Here is a 15,530-nt window from a genome sequence, read left to right as displayed (position 1 = left end):
GTTCCTGTGTATAAATATTTGAGAAAGAGATACAGAAACCATCTTTATCCATTAGCAATTGTGCCTCGCAATGCGAGGTAGAATATGCCTCTGTGCTCCACAAGATACCAAATTAACTGCCTTCTTGGTCTATTGCTTTTAGGACCTGTGAGGACTTTGGCATATTATGAAGCAAAACAAAAAAATGAGAAGCAGTAAATTAAGATTACAAAACAGCTGAAATTAGTTCAAGGAACGCTGCTTTACTTGACAGAGTAAATATAATGCTAAGTAACAAAACACGAACAGCATAGTCTTTGTTCAATGTATTGCTGTTGTACAAAGATTCAACTAAAACAAAGCATGGCATTAAATTGTAGGGTTTTTCTCTTTTCAAGCTCTAAATAACACTGCAATGTAGAACACGAAACCTTTTTACAAAGTGCATCAGTTCTTTCAAACTGCTCAGCTTTACGGGATATCATTTTGGTGAGTAAAATTTGAACCAACATACAGTCAAGTAATTTGTCATTTGTCTTTTCAAGTACAAACTTACATATAAAAGAGGTATTCCTTATCATATAGTTATAGTTCTCTGTTTATACAGTAAGGACAAAAAATACCCCCCACATTTCATGCAAGACAGCAGAGAAGAGAGTTTTGAGACAAATGCAATGTTTCCATCACTTCAAAAACATCACAGAATTGTTGCCAAGCAAGAACTGAAAGTCAACAGTTTTTCTGCAAAACTGTCTCTAAATGCAGAGGCATCACCATCACGGAGACATAACCAAATTGCATTTTGTGAACTACTGCCTATTCCAGACCCACACAAACACAAAACTCTGTCTCAGCATAAAAAAAAAAAAAAAAGGCTAACCAAACCTCTCCATGGGGAAAACAAATCTGACAGAGCGGTTAGTATTAATTAGCATTCCTATTTGTTCAATACTACTTCCAGTTTCCAAAGGAAGTTTGACAGGCTGAACTAATAAAATGCTACTTCTCAAAGCTGCTAACACCCTATTTCCTGGGCAAACAAGCTACCCTTCAGTTACATACCATGCACTAGTGTTCGGGAGAATAGCAAGGTTAACTACTTCTATCTATGCATCCTACACCTACGCACAGCCTTTTTAAAAAAATCAACATTTAAAAGATATTTTTAAAGGCATTTTTATTATTTTTCTGTTAAATGAACCTAAGGAAGAAGCAGCAGAAGAAAGGGGACTGCGTGACAGATGGTCACAAGAAAGCAGGTGACCCCCGAAGCTTTCTAGCTTGCTGCGAGTCAATTATTAATGGGGATTTCTCTTCTTACCGCCCCATCCCATGCAGAGAGGAGCAGCAGCAAAACCTCATTCAGAATGCATCCATCCCTGCTAAGTGACTTGGGAAAGAAGTAAACCAGCAGCGGTGAGCAGATGGTGCAAGCGGCTCAGGAACAGGAGAGGAGCGGAGAGGAGAGAAGCGAGCCCGCGGAGATGGCGTGTCCAAGGAACAAACCACAGGACTGACTAACCCGAGCTCTCCACTAAGATATACCGTGGGAGCTGCAGATCGCCTGTGCTCTGCATCCCCACTGCTTTGTTTATCGGAAAATATTCAAAATGGAAACCTGACTCCACTTCTAAAAATAGCCGAATTTACTCGATTTCAACTCGAAGTCGCACTGCTGAAGCGTGACAACGGTGAGCAAATACCTCGTCTTATCTCCAAAAGGCAGCATGTCAAGCCAGGGGGAAAAAAAAAAAAAAAGCCCAGACGAGTTCTCCGGGTCCTTACATCGGGCTCTTCGCACGAACCACCAGCACGGGAAGGCGAGCGCCGAGCAGCCGCCCCCGCCGAGCGGCGCTCGCCAGCCGGGCCGGCCCCGGGCTGCCCCCTGCCGGGGAGGCTGCTCCTGCCGGGGAGGCTGCCCCGGACGGGGAGGCTGCCCTCTCCGGGGAGGCTGCCCCCTCCGGGGCCCGCCGCCGCTGACGGGGGTGCCCAGCGCCCCGCGGAACCCCTGCGCTGTGCGGCCGTCCCCGCCCGCGCCCCGCCGGCGCCTCCAGGGGCAGCGATCCCCTGCTTGCTGCCCTTCTCCCGGGGCCGGGGCCCCGCTCCCCTCCCGCAGCCCCGGGGTGCAGCACGGCGTCCCCAGCCGCAGGAGCCCGCTCCCCTCGGCGTCTGCGCTCCGGTTATGGCACCCTGAGGTGCTCGCCCCCTCTGGACAGACCTCCGCGCCCCCCTCCTCGGGCGGAGCTCTGCTCCCGCACGCCCCGCGTACGGCTTCAGCGGCCGCTCACGGCTGGCAGCTCCCCCGGCACTTAACCCATCGCCCTCTCCGTCCGGTGGCCGCCGAGGTGTCAAAAAGGTGACAAGCCCACAGGGCGACTGAGCTCTCCGAAAGCAGCGCTTTGTTTTGAGATTACTAAGTAATGACATAACCCGCCCTCCCGCAAAGATTAGATGTTATCTGAGCCTTCGACGTATCTCTATCTAGCTCGCAGGGCAGGGGAAAATACATTGCTTGCTACTCCCGAGAAGCTGACTGTGTCTGTTTTAAACCGAGGAGAACGCAAAATAAACACGCAGAAGCCCAGGGCAGGGAGCTCCGCGGCTGGGACAGCTTCACGGACCTGCGGGGCTCGGCTCGCGTTGCCGGGCTGAGGCTTCCCCGCAGCCCAGCGGCCGCGGGCCGGGGGAGGAACGCGAAAGCCCGCGGCGCTGCGCGGAGAAGCGCCCGCATGTGCGCTTCGGTGGCAGCCGAAGGGAGCTGCCGCTTGCTGCTTTCAGTTTTTGCTCTTTCGAGGGTGGGGGCGGCGGGGAGGCTCGCTTTTTTCTTTTATTTTCTGTGGAGACAGCAACGGGGAACGGGGGAGCCACCGTTTGCTGGGAAGAGAGGATCTGCCTCTCTCCGCCGCCGCTGCGGTCTTACCTTGTAGCTTTCCTAACAAAGTAAGAGCGGGTAAAGTCGCCGTGATCGTCCAGCCACGCTTCCACCGCTTCCTGCTCCGGCGGGGGGGGGCAGCTGCGCTCCATGCTCCGCGCCGCCGCTCCCGCCGCCGCTCTGCCTCCTCCTGCCGCTGCCCGACCGTCGATCGTCGCCGATTTCCCCCCTCCCGGCCCTCCTCCTGCTGCCGGTGCCCTCGGCCCGCCGGGGGGCCGGCTCCCACCCCCCGCCTTCGCCCCCCTCCCAGGTGTGCGGGCGGCAGGAAGCCCGGTCTCCGGCCCCAGCGCCGCGGCGGCGGCACCTCAGCGCATCTCCGGCCCGGCCGCCCGGCCCGCAGCGGCCAGCCGGCTCCACCTCCGCCGCGGCCCCGCAGCGCCCCGGGGGGCTGCCGCGCCCCGGCCCCGCCCCGCCCCGCCCCGCCGCGGGGCACCGGCGGGAGCCCCCGGCCCCGGCGCTGGCGGTGCCCGGCGCGGCGGCGGGGGAGGGAGGGCGGCAGAAGGCGGCGTGTGCCTGCGCGGCCCGGGGCTGGCGGCTCCGCTGGGCCGAGGCTGAGCTGGAGCGGCCAGCCCAGGCTGAACCCGCGGGGTGGGGAGTCGAGGAAAGCGGTGAAAAAGTAAATTGGCCTCCCGCAGTCAGGCAAAGGGATTTTGCTCCCCCGCCCCGCTTCACAGTTCTTGTCTTTTCAAGGGATGGCCTGTTTCAGCCCGTTCGCAAAAGTGGTAAAGCGGACGTCGCTTTGGAGTATTGCACTGTTGGGTGTCAATACGTGATCTTTGATAGACCTCAGCCCGGATATGAGTACCAAAGCCCCGGCTTTTCAGCCCTTCGTGCCTACAGTGAGGCTTTTAGATCCATTTTAGACATTTAATAAGCACAGCCTAGCTTTGAAGATGCTCCAGGCTCACAGCTCTTACTTTCCCTAATATTAGACAGCTCGGATTGAAATTTTGCTTAATGCTGAGCATCACTTTCATGTATTGTAGTTCCATTCTAAGATACGCATGTGCACACCGTCACTGATAATCCGCATTCACAAAAGACCTTGCACAAAGTATGATGCACACGTATGGTTTCCTGTGTCGTCACATGCAGTATCTTTGAAGGTAAGATACAGATAACAAATAGCAGCATGTTTCTGGGGAAAGGGATATACAGGGTCTTTAAAATTATTCTCCTGTGTAATCAGTTGAGAAATATCATATAAAATGTTTTCTGCGACTCTTAAACCCCTCTGAGTGTATGCAAGGCAGCGCGCTTCAGATAGAGCAGACATCCCTGCACACCTTAGCCATTTTTTTGCAGTGCTTATAGAGATTCAACTTACAGAGAGGTGGGATTCTGCAGCCGGCAAAGGGGCAGCAGCAGGGACTTCACAGCAAAGGGATTAAGAGCCTGTCCATGGGCTGGGGGGAAAGTTTTCTCTTCTGTGTCTTTGTGTCACATCTGCACACAACGCTCACTTGGACATGTGTGTCTTTTGGCTATAAGAGTTTGTGTGTAATATGAGGCATGCAGAAAGGGAAGTTTTACCTGAACATTACTCTGTTAGAAAAAGAATCTCGGGAAAGATGGGCATGGTGACCAAAGAGCAAATGCGAAGATAAAGTATAAACCAGTTAAGACATGCTGCAAGAGTCAAGCCACTATTCAAGGCAAAGAGAAATCTTTCAGCAGGGAAATACAGAATTACCAAGCAAACTGCATAAACAGGCAACATGGCAATAAATGAAGCCGATGTTTAGTGTCAAAACCTGGAAAGTGTGGTATGTTAGAAGAAAGAAAATAAACCTGTCATAGATTTTCTAAATTAACCATTTCATTTCAGGAAAAGGGTTTTGAGGCTACAGTAGACATGGCAATAAAAGCTTCTAAGCTAGGCAAAGCTTTTGGAAAATAACACTATGTTAGAATGCTTAAGAGGTATAACAGAAATGTAAAACATACAATTATAAAATGCAGATTTTATAAATATCTGAAATGCCATTCCCTGAATGGTCTCATATGGAATATTGATCATAGTACTGCTCATCCCATCTCAAAAAGCAATTGCAGAATTATCAGAGGTGATCTAGACAGGAAAAACAAGAATGACCGAACACGTGGAAATATCTTTTCTGTCATGAGGCAGTAAGAGTTTGTTTACAAAAGGATGAATACAAATATATAACTTCATTACTGGTATTTAAAAAGTAAGATAGGATTTTCTCTCTGTCTCATAGGAGAATAACAAGGTAATAGTCAATGAAATTATGTCAGCTGCAATACATAGTGTCTCATTTCATGTAATTAGGTGTAGCACTAATAGAAATAAGCATTTATACTGTAGTAACATCCAGTAAGCCCCAGTCAAGAACAGATACTGTACTGAGCACTGTAAACATGTAATATTAAATACTAGGCTAGCTGAGAAGCACGCAGCATCCCTGTGCTTCATGGCACAGGTACTGGGAGCCTGGGGTGAAGCTGCCTCTGGTGTGGACAGCTGTGCAGGCTGAGCCAGTATACGTGTGACAGTGTGCCAAAGGAGAGGGAAGTTGGGCAGTGCCACGGCGCTGTGCGCTTCGCTCAGGTTGACAGCCACGCCATTATTTAGCCTACAGATAAGAATCAGTAAAGCCAATGCAAATGATTATCTTCCTGTGAATTCAATGGCAAAGCAGCAGTTCAAAAGATTGCTACCCAAGCAAAGAATAGCATAGTCTTTCCCAAAAGAAATAAAAATGGAACAGTTGGGGGAAAAAGGGATACTTTCTCCGTATCCGATGAATTTCCATGAATAATAATGAACATGCTGTTTTCATTTTTAAGGTGACAGGAGGGGATGAAGGCCAAGCATAACAAAGAAGTGAATGGTGAAAGTGGAAAAAGTCTTCCATAATTTTGGCTTCCAAAGTGCTCTGAAAAAGCTCCGTGTATCTTAGCTCACGCCCAGCTTTGCAGTTTGTTTCCAGAACTCAGATGACAGAATTGATGTGTAGTAGCCATAAACCTGAAAAGGATTTGTAGTAATGACATACAAATAAATATGTCCGGTTCAAGTTTAAAAGCTGCTTGTGGCAAAGCAATATGCTTGAGAGCTCGGTATAGAAGCCAGATGCTTTGCCAGCAGTAGGCCATTCTATAGCAGGCCTGGTTGACGGAAAAGCTTTTTAGCTGAAGTCTTTCATTTGTATGTTTTGCAAATATTGTCACGTAAGGAGATAAGAAAGGTGGAGGTTTTTTGTATGTCCAAGGTGCATAAATTAGAAATGCTGCTAACTCATGATAATTAGTAAGAACAAATATGGAAATATGTAATCAGAGAAGAAGTATTTATGTGATATTTTATGCTCAAAGAACTCTACATTTATTTACACTTACTTGAAAGTAATTGATTTCTGTATCGTCTCCCTTTAGAAGAGAAGAAAATAAGGTTTCAAATGTCACCATAGTTGACTTATTTGTCTGACTTACACATTAGATGAATTGGAGCAGCCTTTAGCTTTGCTAAGAAGTGGGAATTGGCTGTCTTTCTACCATCCCCTAAATCTGGAAAACAGTTGGTCCATTTTGGCTCCTAAAACAAGTTTAGGGCTGTACTATATTGCCAGTGAGGCTAGAATATGATAAGGTAGAGGAAACTATTCTGTTTCTTTATTAGCCAGCATTTTTACACGCACATGCAAACACACATGCAGTGGAAGAATCCTAATATTAGTAAAGCAAGTTTCCATTTCCTTTCCCATTATTTAAGTTGCGTAAAGAGAGTGAAATAGCAACCAAAATCCAATTCATTTAAAATCTAATTGTTACTTTAGTGATGAAAATACTAAATCATGAGAATGTCTTATCAGTTTATTCTCTCAGTCCTTTCCAAATAATTACTGGAAATGCTTCCCAAATAAACATAGCCATGCAGAGCTGCTCACTCATTGCATAACTTGCCTTCTCCTCTGGGATACCATTGCATATGTCCTACAGGAAGCCATGTAAAATAGTAGCTTCCTCCTATTCTGATTTGAATGTGATTGAGCATTTGCGTCAATCAAAGTACCATGCAAAATTATTGTTAACCTCAGGAAAGCAGCGGCTTCTCAAAGTTGTTTGTAATACATGGACATTTGTCTGGAAAATGCTGTCTAACTTTATCCCCTGAAAAATGTAATTTAGAATTTGAATTTAACATATTAGCATTTAATATGTCAGCCTACCAGTATGCTCAAATTTTAACCTTTTCTACTTTCTATTGGAAGTCTCAGGGTCAATTTGAAGACTGTTACCAAGTCTCTCTCTCTCTTTCTCAGCCTTCTCTCCTTTAAGCTAAATAGGGCCACATCTTTCAATTCTTCCTTGAACGTCATGTTTTCCAGCCCTCTGATCATTCTTTTTCACTTTGGACGTTTCCCAGATTGTCTCTACCATTCCTGCGGTGTCTCACCAAGATAGGATCAAGTAACGCAGTTGAGCGCATATCAGTACTAAATGAAGTGGAAGGGATATTTTGGGTACCTTGCAGGCTGTATTCCTGCTAATACAGACACCCTTGGATATCCCTTCTTGGCAACAGCCTGATATTGTTGGCTTGTGGTGACCGACTGTCCTCTCTGTTCCCTTTTTCTAAATACTTGCCATGTAGTCAGGTGTTGCCTGTGCACCTGCTTACTTCTGCCTAACTGTATTTTCTTGTTCTTGAACCTTTTTAATTTCATCCTGTGCTTGCAATTCATTTCTCCAATTTATCAAGGTTATTTTGAATTCCATGCCTGTCCTCTAATGTGTACTTGGCCTCACCAAGCTTAGTGCAAATTCCCAGAAGGGCACAGGTCTGGGCAATGATTGGGTATGATGCAGGTAGGTGAAATTGCAGGTGGACTTCTCAGCCTCATTACTGGTTTAGCTAGCTAGAGCTTCTGGTGCCTATGTGCTAGAAGCACATCTTCAGTGAACATGCAGACATAGCCCTCATCTAAGTAAGGAGAAGATACACCATGGTTGTATCGTGGGGGATAACAACAAATGCAATGCACTGACTGGTTCAAATGGGCTATAATCCCCAGTAACTGTGCACCCACGTAGTCCATTTTCAGTTGCATTCAGCAGACCCTTCTGGGCTTCTGACATGTTGAAAATTGAAGCTGTGATCAACCTGTTCTTTCTTTTAATGTATACATAGAGTTTGGCAGAGTTTAAATAGGAAGTAGTAGCTAAGTAGGAAACTTGCATAGGCTAGACTTCATTCCAGGCCCTTCTTAAGTGCGTAACAAACCCTTTTTCTATTTACATGATACAGAGCTTATTTTTAAAGAGCTTTTTAGCAACTACTGGCTAGTTAGTTATTTTCAATTAGCAGTTGCTCTTATTAGTACTTTTACTAGTAATTGTGATTTTGAATTGAAGTATTGGGTTTGTACTTAGACTTACAGATAATTACGAAGTCAAATTATAAGGGGCTTTTTTCCCTAATTGTGGTTGTTGGGAGAAGGAGACTCAGTGATGAGCTATATAAATCAAAGATTGGTCAGATGTTTTTCAAGTACATATCCTTGCAATTTGGACCATGCTGTTTAGGATTGTCTGGCCTGCTTAAGCATGTGTGGGGAGGAGAACCCTGACACCACTGGAGTAGTGCAATAGCTTTCACCCACGTCAATGGATCCAGAATTTAATTCAGTTCAAAGTTTCCATCTCTCTCTGCATTCTAAATTGACATTTATAAAGAGTTGCCCCAGTGCCAAGTAGCTAAAGGCATCTTTCCCACCACCATGCAGCTCTACGCTATTCTTCTCTTTCTTTCATGTTTCTTAAACATAATGCTGCTTCACTCGAGGCTTTGCAGCAGATGAATTCTGTATCAGCAGAAGAGAGCAGGATACATATCTAAATCTGTTGAGGATCTGACCAGCATTGGCACGGTGGGCAGGAGGATGTGCAGCTCAATGTTTTCTGCTGTGAGTATTTGTGTAACAGCAGGCCAGAAATGGAACATGGGGGGAATACTCTCATGGGGGAAAACAAGAAGTAAATCCACAGCAGTTTGAAATACATTACTCTTATGATGATCTCCTCATGTTTTCCTAATAAAAGGCCATGGACCCTCACCTAGCAATTCAGCATTAATGCAAGGTTTTAGAAAGACTGTTGTTTTTATATAGGGATTCAAATCCAACACGTCCCCGAGTATGTCGTTCGCACAGTTAGTTTTCCTCACTGCTGAACGTTTCTACTGGTTTTCCTTTCATTTATCTGTCTTCAGTAGCATGTATGGAGCCTATTATGTTTTTTTCCAATAGATTAGAAAGCCATTTACTCTCTCATTTCTGTATTCAGAGACCATAATTCTCTGTTAAACTTCTCACATATTAACCTAACAATTGGAGTTTCTAAAGGCTCCCTATCATCCCCAAATTATTAGTATCGTTTCTCTCAGTAAAGCCCTTGGTTTTCTGGAGATTTTTTTTTCAGCACATTTTCCCAGTAATGATCTCTCTGAAACCACAGAGAGGTGTAATAGCACCAACTCCTACCAGCTATCCCCCATCTTGTACAATAAGAATAACTTTTGCTTACACTTTGCTCTGAGAACGTGTGTCTGCTTGGGTTTGCTATTACTGCTTCTTTCTTTTCAGAGTCACTGCTTTTCACAAAATCATTTTCCATCTTGAACACGAGACCAATTTTCTTTGTTCTTTCAGTGAACAACTTTGTCTTCTCTGTGTTAAAATATAGTCCAGACCTTACTAAGTGATCTTAGTCGGTCTATATTAATGGCTTGCCCTTCCCATTATTGATCACTCTATAACATTTTGTAATTTGCAGCTTTTTCCAGCAATAATTTTATATTTTTGTTCAGATCATTTAATATGGTTCGGTACACTGATATTATACATTGCTGGGGTTTTTACCAAAAATGCTGTAAAGCTGTGAGCCAAAGCCCTACAGAAATCTTACAGAAGTCTCCTTTATCAAACTAACTCATAATCTCATGGAAAATAGGAAGGTTTTTTTCCTGACAAAACTCGTTTTCTATGTTGACTGGCATTAATTGTACTATCATCCTTTAACTGTACGCTGATTGCTTCCTGTACCAGCCTGTCCATCAGTTTTCCTGACATTGCTGTCAGGCAAAATGATCTGCAATTTCCTTATTAAATAATGGAACTATGCTTGCTTCTCCTCTGTCGTCAGGAACTCGCGTGGGATTTCAAGACATATTTTTCTTAGTTTGGTTCTTTTTAATTTTATCTTACTGAGGTTTAGGGTTAATACCTGTTAAACAGGTATTATTTTACTTCCCGATATTTTGGAATCTCCGTAGCGAACGTGAATTTCTGCTTTGCTGGATGACACAAGGAATATTTTAGTAGCACAGAGAGGGTTAATCTTTCTAGTACTGTTTGTTACTATCACTATGAAATCTTCATAACCCAGGATATAACATTCACAAGAGTGTATATGCAGTTAATTTCATTGTTTTGTATCTTACCATAATGAGTAAAACTGCTGTTTAGTCACTGCCCTGGAAACTCTGTGAAGCATCTGTTGTGCACTAAGGTGGCCAGAAAATTTGTATCACAATGCAGTCCTGCTACAAATAGATAAAAATAATAAATTTGGCTAGTGCCAAAGTTTTAAAGCATTTTAGGAATCTAAAACTACACTCTTTCACCGACATTATTTACTTAGAGTAATAGAAGACTTGATCTTGTCCAGACCCCAAAGTAATTAAACTGTTGAACATTTTCTATTGATCTATATGGAAGACATTTTTGAAAGATGAGGTGACCCAGCTTGCACTGCACTTAACTGAATAAATTAACTCTTTTTGACCCATTAGGAGGAAACATATTTTAGTAAAACTGTGATCTGATTTACTCATGGGAACAAACATCATTGGTATTCTATATGCATCACTGGTTCTGGAATAATAAGTATGAATGAAAATCATGGCTATACTTTCTGAAGACCACAACTGGAGTCAGGACTTCTTTGTACTGGAAGCTGTACCAGAAATACATCTCTTGCTTGGGTGGGTATGTCATCAAATATTCACATTTTTTTTAATTTATGGAAGGTGGGGGGGGGGGGAATGGAGGTTTGTACCCAGTCCAATACAGAGCCTACAAGTAAACACAGAATATACCACTGAAGTATTATGCAGAGGGCATAAAAATTGTTTTCAGGGCATTTTAGGAATGCACAGGCATATTCTGGTAATTAAGTAAAGCGTTAATCTGTGATTGTGAAAGATCAACAAAAAATTAAACAGTAAACAAGGTGAATAGAGAGATTACTTATGTATAACATTGATATTATAACCTAAAGGTATAACCTCAAAATCTTCACTGTTCTGAACAAGCAAGGAAAATGTGTAAGAAATTAGTTTGTAACTAAGGCTAACTGCATCACTGCTAAAAGAATATATTGGGCTTGTACGGCATTTTAATTATACTCAAGAACAAAATGTATGAGAACAGTCAGATTGAAAAGAGGTTGTTCTACATGAGAGTGTGTCTGTTTCTGGATCCTATTTGATTTTTTTCCGGGGGGTATGGCATACTCAGGATCCTTCCATTTTCTCGAGTTTTCATGCCTGTCCCTCAAGACATCTGTGGTGTGTTCAGCCAAGGGAGTCTGAATGAGTGTGTTCACAACGTACCGTTGCTGATCCCAAATCAGCTGCCATTTGATGGAGAGCTGTTCCCCACACTGGCTGCCTCATCTCTTTTTTTTTTAAGCTTTGGCTGACCTGAGGACCTGAGGCCTTCAAAACCTTTTGACACTAAGTAACTAGTTTCTGTCTGGTAAATGAAAGAAGAAAACTATTAGAGCAAATCAGTGAAATGGATCTTTAGACTCTCCCATCAAATAGCTTGGGGTCAGCACCACCCTGCCTTCCTGAAGAAGTGAAGCTGTATTTCTCAGGAAAGTAGTGAATGATCCAAGAGCTACTGGGTCCAAATTGTCATGGCTACGTATCTTTTCACACTTGGTGCTTCGTTTCTGAAATTGCTACTTACATTTCATCACTGGCAGGTTGCACACTGTTAGGTTTCTGAGGCAGGGGTTGTCCATGGCCACGTGTTTCTGCAGCATTTAGCATAGTTGGTACTTCACGTGCTGCTGTAAAACCAATACAAATGACAAAGTAAACAATTTTTGTTGGAACCCAAATACCATTTGCATCTCTTAAAAGCTTTTCTATTAATCGGTGTCCCGCCATTAGATCAGTGAGGACAGCGATAGTTGTCACTGGTCCTATACTACACATGGCTATAACAAAGTGGAAAGATTATGTGATTTGACTTAGGCTATAGAAAAAGTTTCTGTCATAGCTAAAATTACATCAGATGAGTCACTTGTTTTAGTACTGCGTTCAGTCTTCTAAACCACTGGAGAGCTGATTTTTAATCTATCTCTGCTTTCTATAGATATGGGGGTTACACAGCTACTTCTGGCAGCTTATACCATGCCCTAGGAGAGACAGAAAGAGTTAAGTCAACAGCATGTTGCGGGCTGCAAGCGACACTGCCCGACTCACAAATGTGGCAGACCTTTGGTGTCTTTGCTCCCAAATGGATCATGAGGGCGTCTGAAAACAGCACGTACCTCACCGGTGACTGCCTGATCTGCTGGCCTGTGGGCTTGTGGTGAAGGAGAAACTCGGCCGCTCAGCCCTGAAAACAGGTAGCTGGCTCATCCCTGAGCAGGGCCAGGCTCATAGGGGTACTCTGAGGGAGCTTGGCAATAGGCAGTTCTGCAGTATAACAGGGCTTTAGTGCCTGAATGGGACACCGGTATGGATGTAGGTGGCTCTGTTCGTGTCTTTAAGCAGTTGGTTAGATACCTTGGGATTTAAAATGCTAGCAGTGCCATACGTAAGTACTCCTGGAAGCCACAGCCAAGCATCAGTGACCAGCTACCTGGGATTTTTCACTTTAAAAATTCAGGCATAAATTTATTTTGGTAGCATATGAAAATGTGAACTGTGGCTTTCATCCTTCAAAAGCAAGAAGTCTCATATCCAATAAAGGAGGCAAGTACATGCATGATAGCTGTTGTGGCACCCCACTTTTAAGGCTTTCAGTGTAGATTTTAGACCAGGGAAGAATCAAACTGTGTGAGAACAAAGCTGCCAAAAAGAGCTAGGTACACGGGGACAGTGATACGGAAATAAGCACATAATTTTGCTAAACTGTTCCAGTTTGGAACAACAATATTAAGGAGACTCTTGATGAGCCTAAACTCCTTCCAGCTGCTTGCGAGCTACCGGCTGCGCCTGACATTCCTGCTTTCCGGCTGCAAAGTCTGGTCTCTTTTTAGAAACCCAAAAAAAAAACATTTAATTTTTATTTGAGCTTATTGAATTTATTTTAATTTTATTTATTGCCCAAGTAGAATGGTTATGTGGAAACAGAAGTTTGTGTGGTGTTCTCACGGCTCGAACAATAATATGAGCACCCTTGAGGAAATGAAATGTGACACAGCATGGGCCAGCCGGCAAGGACAGTGGAGTGCTTGCAGACTATGGCCTGGCTTCTCAGTTCATCCTGCACCGAACACATACATATCCCCTGCTATTTTCCTCCTTTCCATACGAGACCAGATGACAGAGGTACAAAGTGGACTGAAAGGCAGGATTTTTGTGTGTGTGGTACAGGGCCTTTATCTGTCGTTTTGTTTTCCTTTGTTAGTGATCTAGAAGAGGGACTTTCTGTGTTTTATAAGAATTTTATGCTACCTAGAATGCATGGTAAACACTGCCAGTACAGTGATATTAGCAGATAAAAGCATATGCAGAAAAGTATTGCAGTAGTGGACTTCAATACCTTTATACAGACTTCAGATTCATTTATACTGCGTGATCTGAATTTGCAGTGTATGCATTTTGATTATAACTGCCAAAATCTATTTTATCTTTGACAGCTGAATTTATGGGTTTTGTGAGGAAAAACCACTGCTGATTAAATTTGTATCGACAGGGATGGATTCTGTATTTACAGGAAAACAGCTACTGCAGGCTCCCCTGAATCACATCTCTTCCTCTGTTCTTCCTTTAAGGCCCTGAAAACCCAGGATAAATCAGGAAACATTTGCCACTGTATGTTCTTTCAGCGCAAAGGAAACCCAACATGTCATTGATAATTGACCAGAATAGTTCTTTTGATAAATTCACATCTTCTATCAATCTGCTGTTTAAGTGTCTTTCAGACGTGGATTGATTTATCCTTCCAGCGGAGATAAATCACAGCTATTCCCTTTAGCTTCTTAGTGGCTGACTCTTAATTCCTTGATCTGTCTGTGTGCAAATAAAAATACAACCTTGCTTTGCTACTTAAAAGTAGTTTGGGGAGATAAGAGAATACAGAGTTGTATGGAAGAAAAACTAGCAAAAGGAAAAAAACCACAAATCAGTCTTCTTGATGGTTTTGAATTTTTACTGAGGTTGAAAGATGTGCATTTATATGGGCTAATATTCAGTTTAACTGATGCATGGAATTTAATATTACTACTAGGAAAAACAAATTTTGCCATTGCTGTAATCTTGTAATTCTATTGCTTGCTATAGTATGAATTATTTAGAATGGAAAATGTATAACAAAAAGGATATAAATATATATACGTAAACAAAAGGAACAGGAATTGAAATTCTATAGTGCTTATAGTTACTAATAAGGGAAGAAAATAAAGAAATATAAGTTCTTCTTAAACTAGTCAGTAAAGTTGAAAGTTAATGCTGCAAGTTCTCCCAAGCGCTTTCCAGCCATAAAAACTTGTAGAATGTGGTTTTTAACAGAGATACAACCCCGCTGAGCATTGAGCTGAAACATGCATAGTACTATTGTTTTCATTTGCTAACAGTCCTTACTTGCTGCGGTGGTCCCTGAAGGTTCAGGCTGTATTTCATTCAGAGTGGCTCAAAGCACTGGGACAGTTTGGTCACTTTACATCTCAGTAGGAAAGCTTCAGATTGAAACGACCTCCCTCATTCAAAAATAGAGCTTCTCTCTTCCCCCCCCCCCCCCCCCCCCCCGCCCCCGGATTCTTGCTGTTTCTGAAGAGCGATGCTCATGAATAGTAATATAAAATAATTTCTGAAGCTCTTACTACAAGTTAATGTGAAATGTCTTTCAGATTGTGTGTTTATCTGTGTCTTTGAATACCTGTCAGTTCCTTTAACTCCAGGATCCTTCAAATCCACTAGCCAGCAGCAGGGAAATCTGGTGGAAAGATAAAGATAACAAAATAGTGTGAACACCTCAAAAAAAAGAAGAGCCCCATTGAAAAGAGACGCAGTGTTAATGCCCTCCCTGAGGTCAGGGCGTCACTGAACATCTCGGGAGAGGACAGTCCCCACCCAGCGGAGAGCTTTACAGCCTGCCGGCGATGAGCTTCTCCTGGAGCTCTGTGCGGCCCCAGCTAGGCGTTAGACAGTGGGGTCTCTCCTGCACGGGTTCTTCACTGTCTGCAGTGTTGGTATAATTCAATTAAAAATCTGTCAGTCACAAAATATAAATAGAAAAACCACAGCTGGATTTATCCTGGTGCTCTCAGAACACATGGCTCTCCTGCTTCAGGCTGGAATCTACCTGCTCTCTTGCTTCTTTCCCTCTGCTCAGGCTGAGCTTAAACATCTCTT

At 43.6% G+C, this 15,530-nt stretch overlaps 1 protein-coding gene and 1 long non-coding RNA gene across 8 annotated transcripts in view; one reads left to right on the top strand and one right to left on the bottom strand.

The window, feature by feature from the left end:
• LOC142409526 (uncharacterized) overlaps nucleotides 1-1,446 on the top strand; it is an 82,761-nt gene extending 81,315 nt beyond the window's left edge. Inside the window, exon 5 of the long non-coding RNA XR_012775671.1 lies at nucleotides 1,318-1,446. This is a non-coding gene — a long non-coding RNA (uncharacterized LOC142409526). The remainder of the gene's footprint in view (nucleotides 1-1,317) is intronic.
• The window catches only part of PDE5A (phosphodiesterase 5A), a 70,029-nt gene extending 66,727 nt beyond the window's left edge, over nucleotides 1-3,302 (bottom strand). Inside the window, exon 1 of one of the 7 annotated variants that reach the window (XM_075501175.1) lies at nucleotides 2,900-3,302. In XM_075501175.1, coding sequence (XP_075357290.1) covers nucleotides 2,900-3,003 — 104 coding nt within the window. In that variant the 5' untranslated portion in view covers nucleotides 3,004-3,302. Of the gene's footprint in view, nucleotides 1-1,300; nucleotides 1,431-1,682; nucleotides 1,892-2,197; nucleotides 2,366-2,899 lie in introns of those variants that run through there. The other 6 variants (XM_075501170.1, XM_075501169.1, XM_075501174.1 and 3 more) reach the window with 6 other exon arrangements.
• Between the last annotated feature and the right edge of the window lie 12,228 nt (nucleotides 3,303-15,530).

This window comes from Mycteria americana, chromosome 4 (assembly GCF_035582795.1).
Source record: "Mycteria americana isolate JAX WOST 10 ecotype Jacksonville Zoo and Gardens chromosome 4, USCA_MyAme_1.0, whole genome shotgun sequence".
In the NCBI taxonomy this organism is placed as follows: domain Eukaryota; kingdom Metazoa; phylum Chordata; class Aves; order Ciconiiformes; family Ciconiidae; genus Mycteria; species Mycteria americana.
Note: the sequence above shows the minus strand (reverse complement) of the source record. Positions and strands in the feature narration are given on the sequence as shown.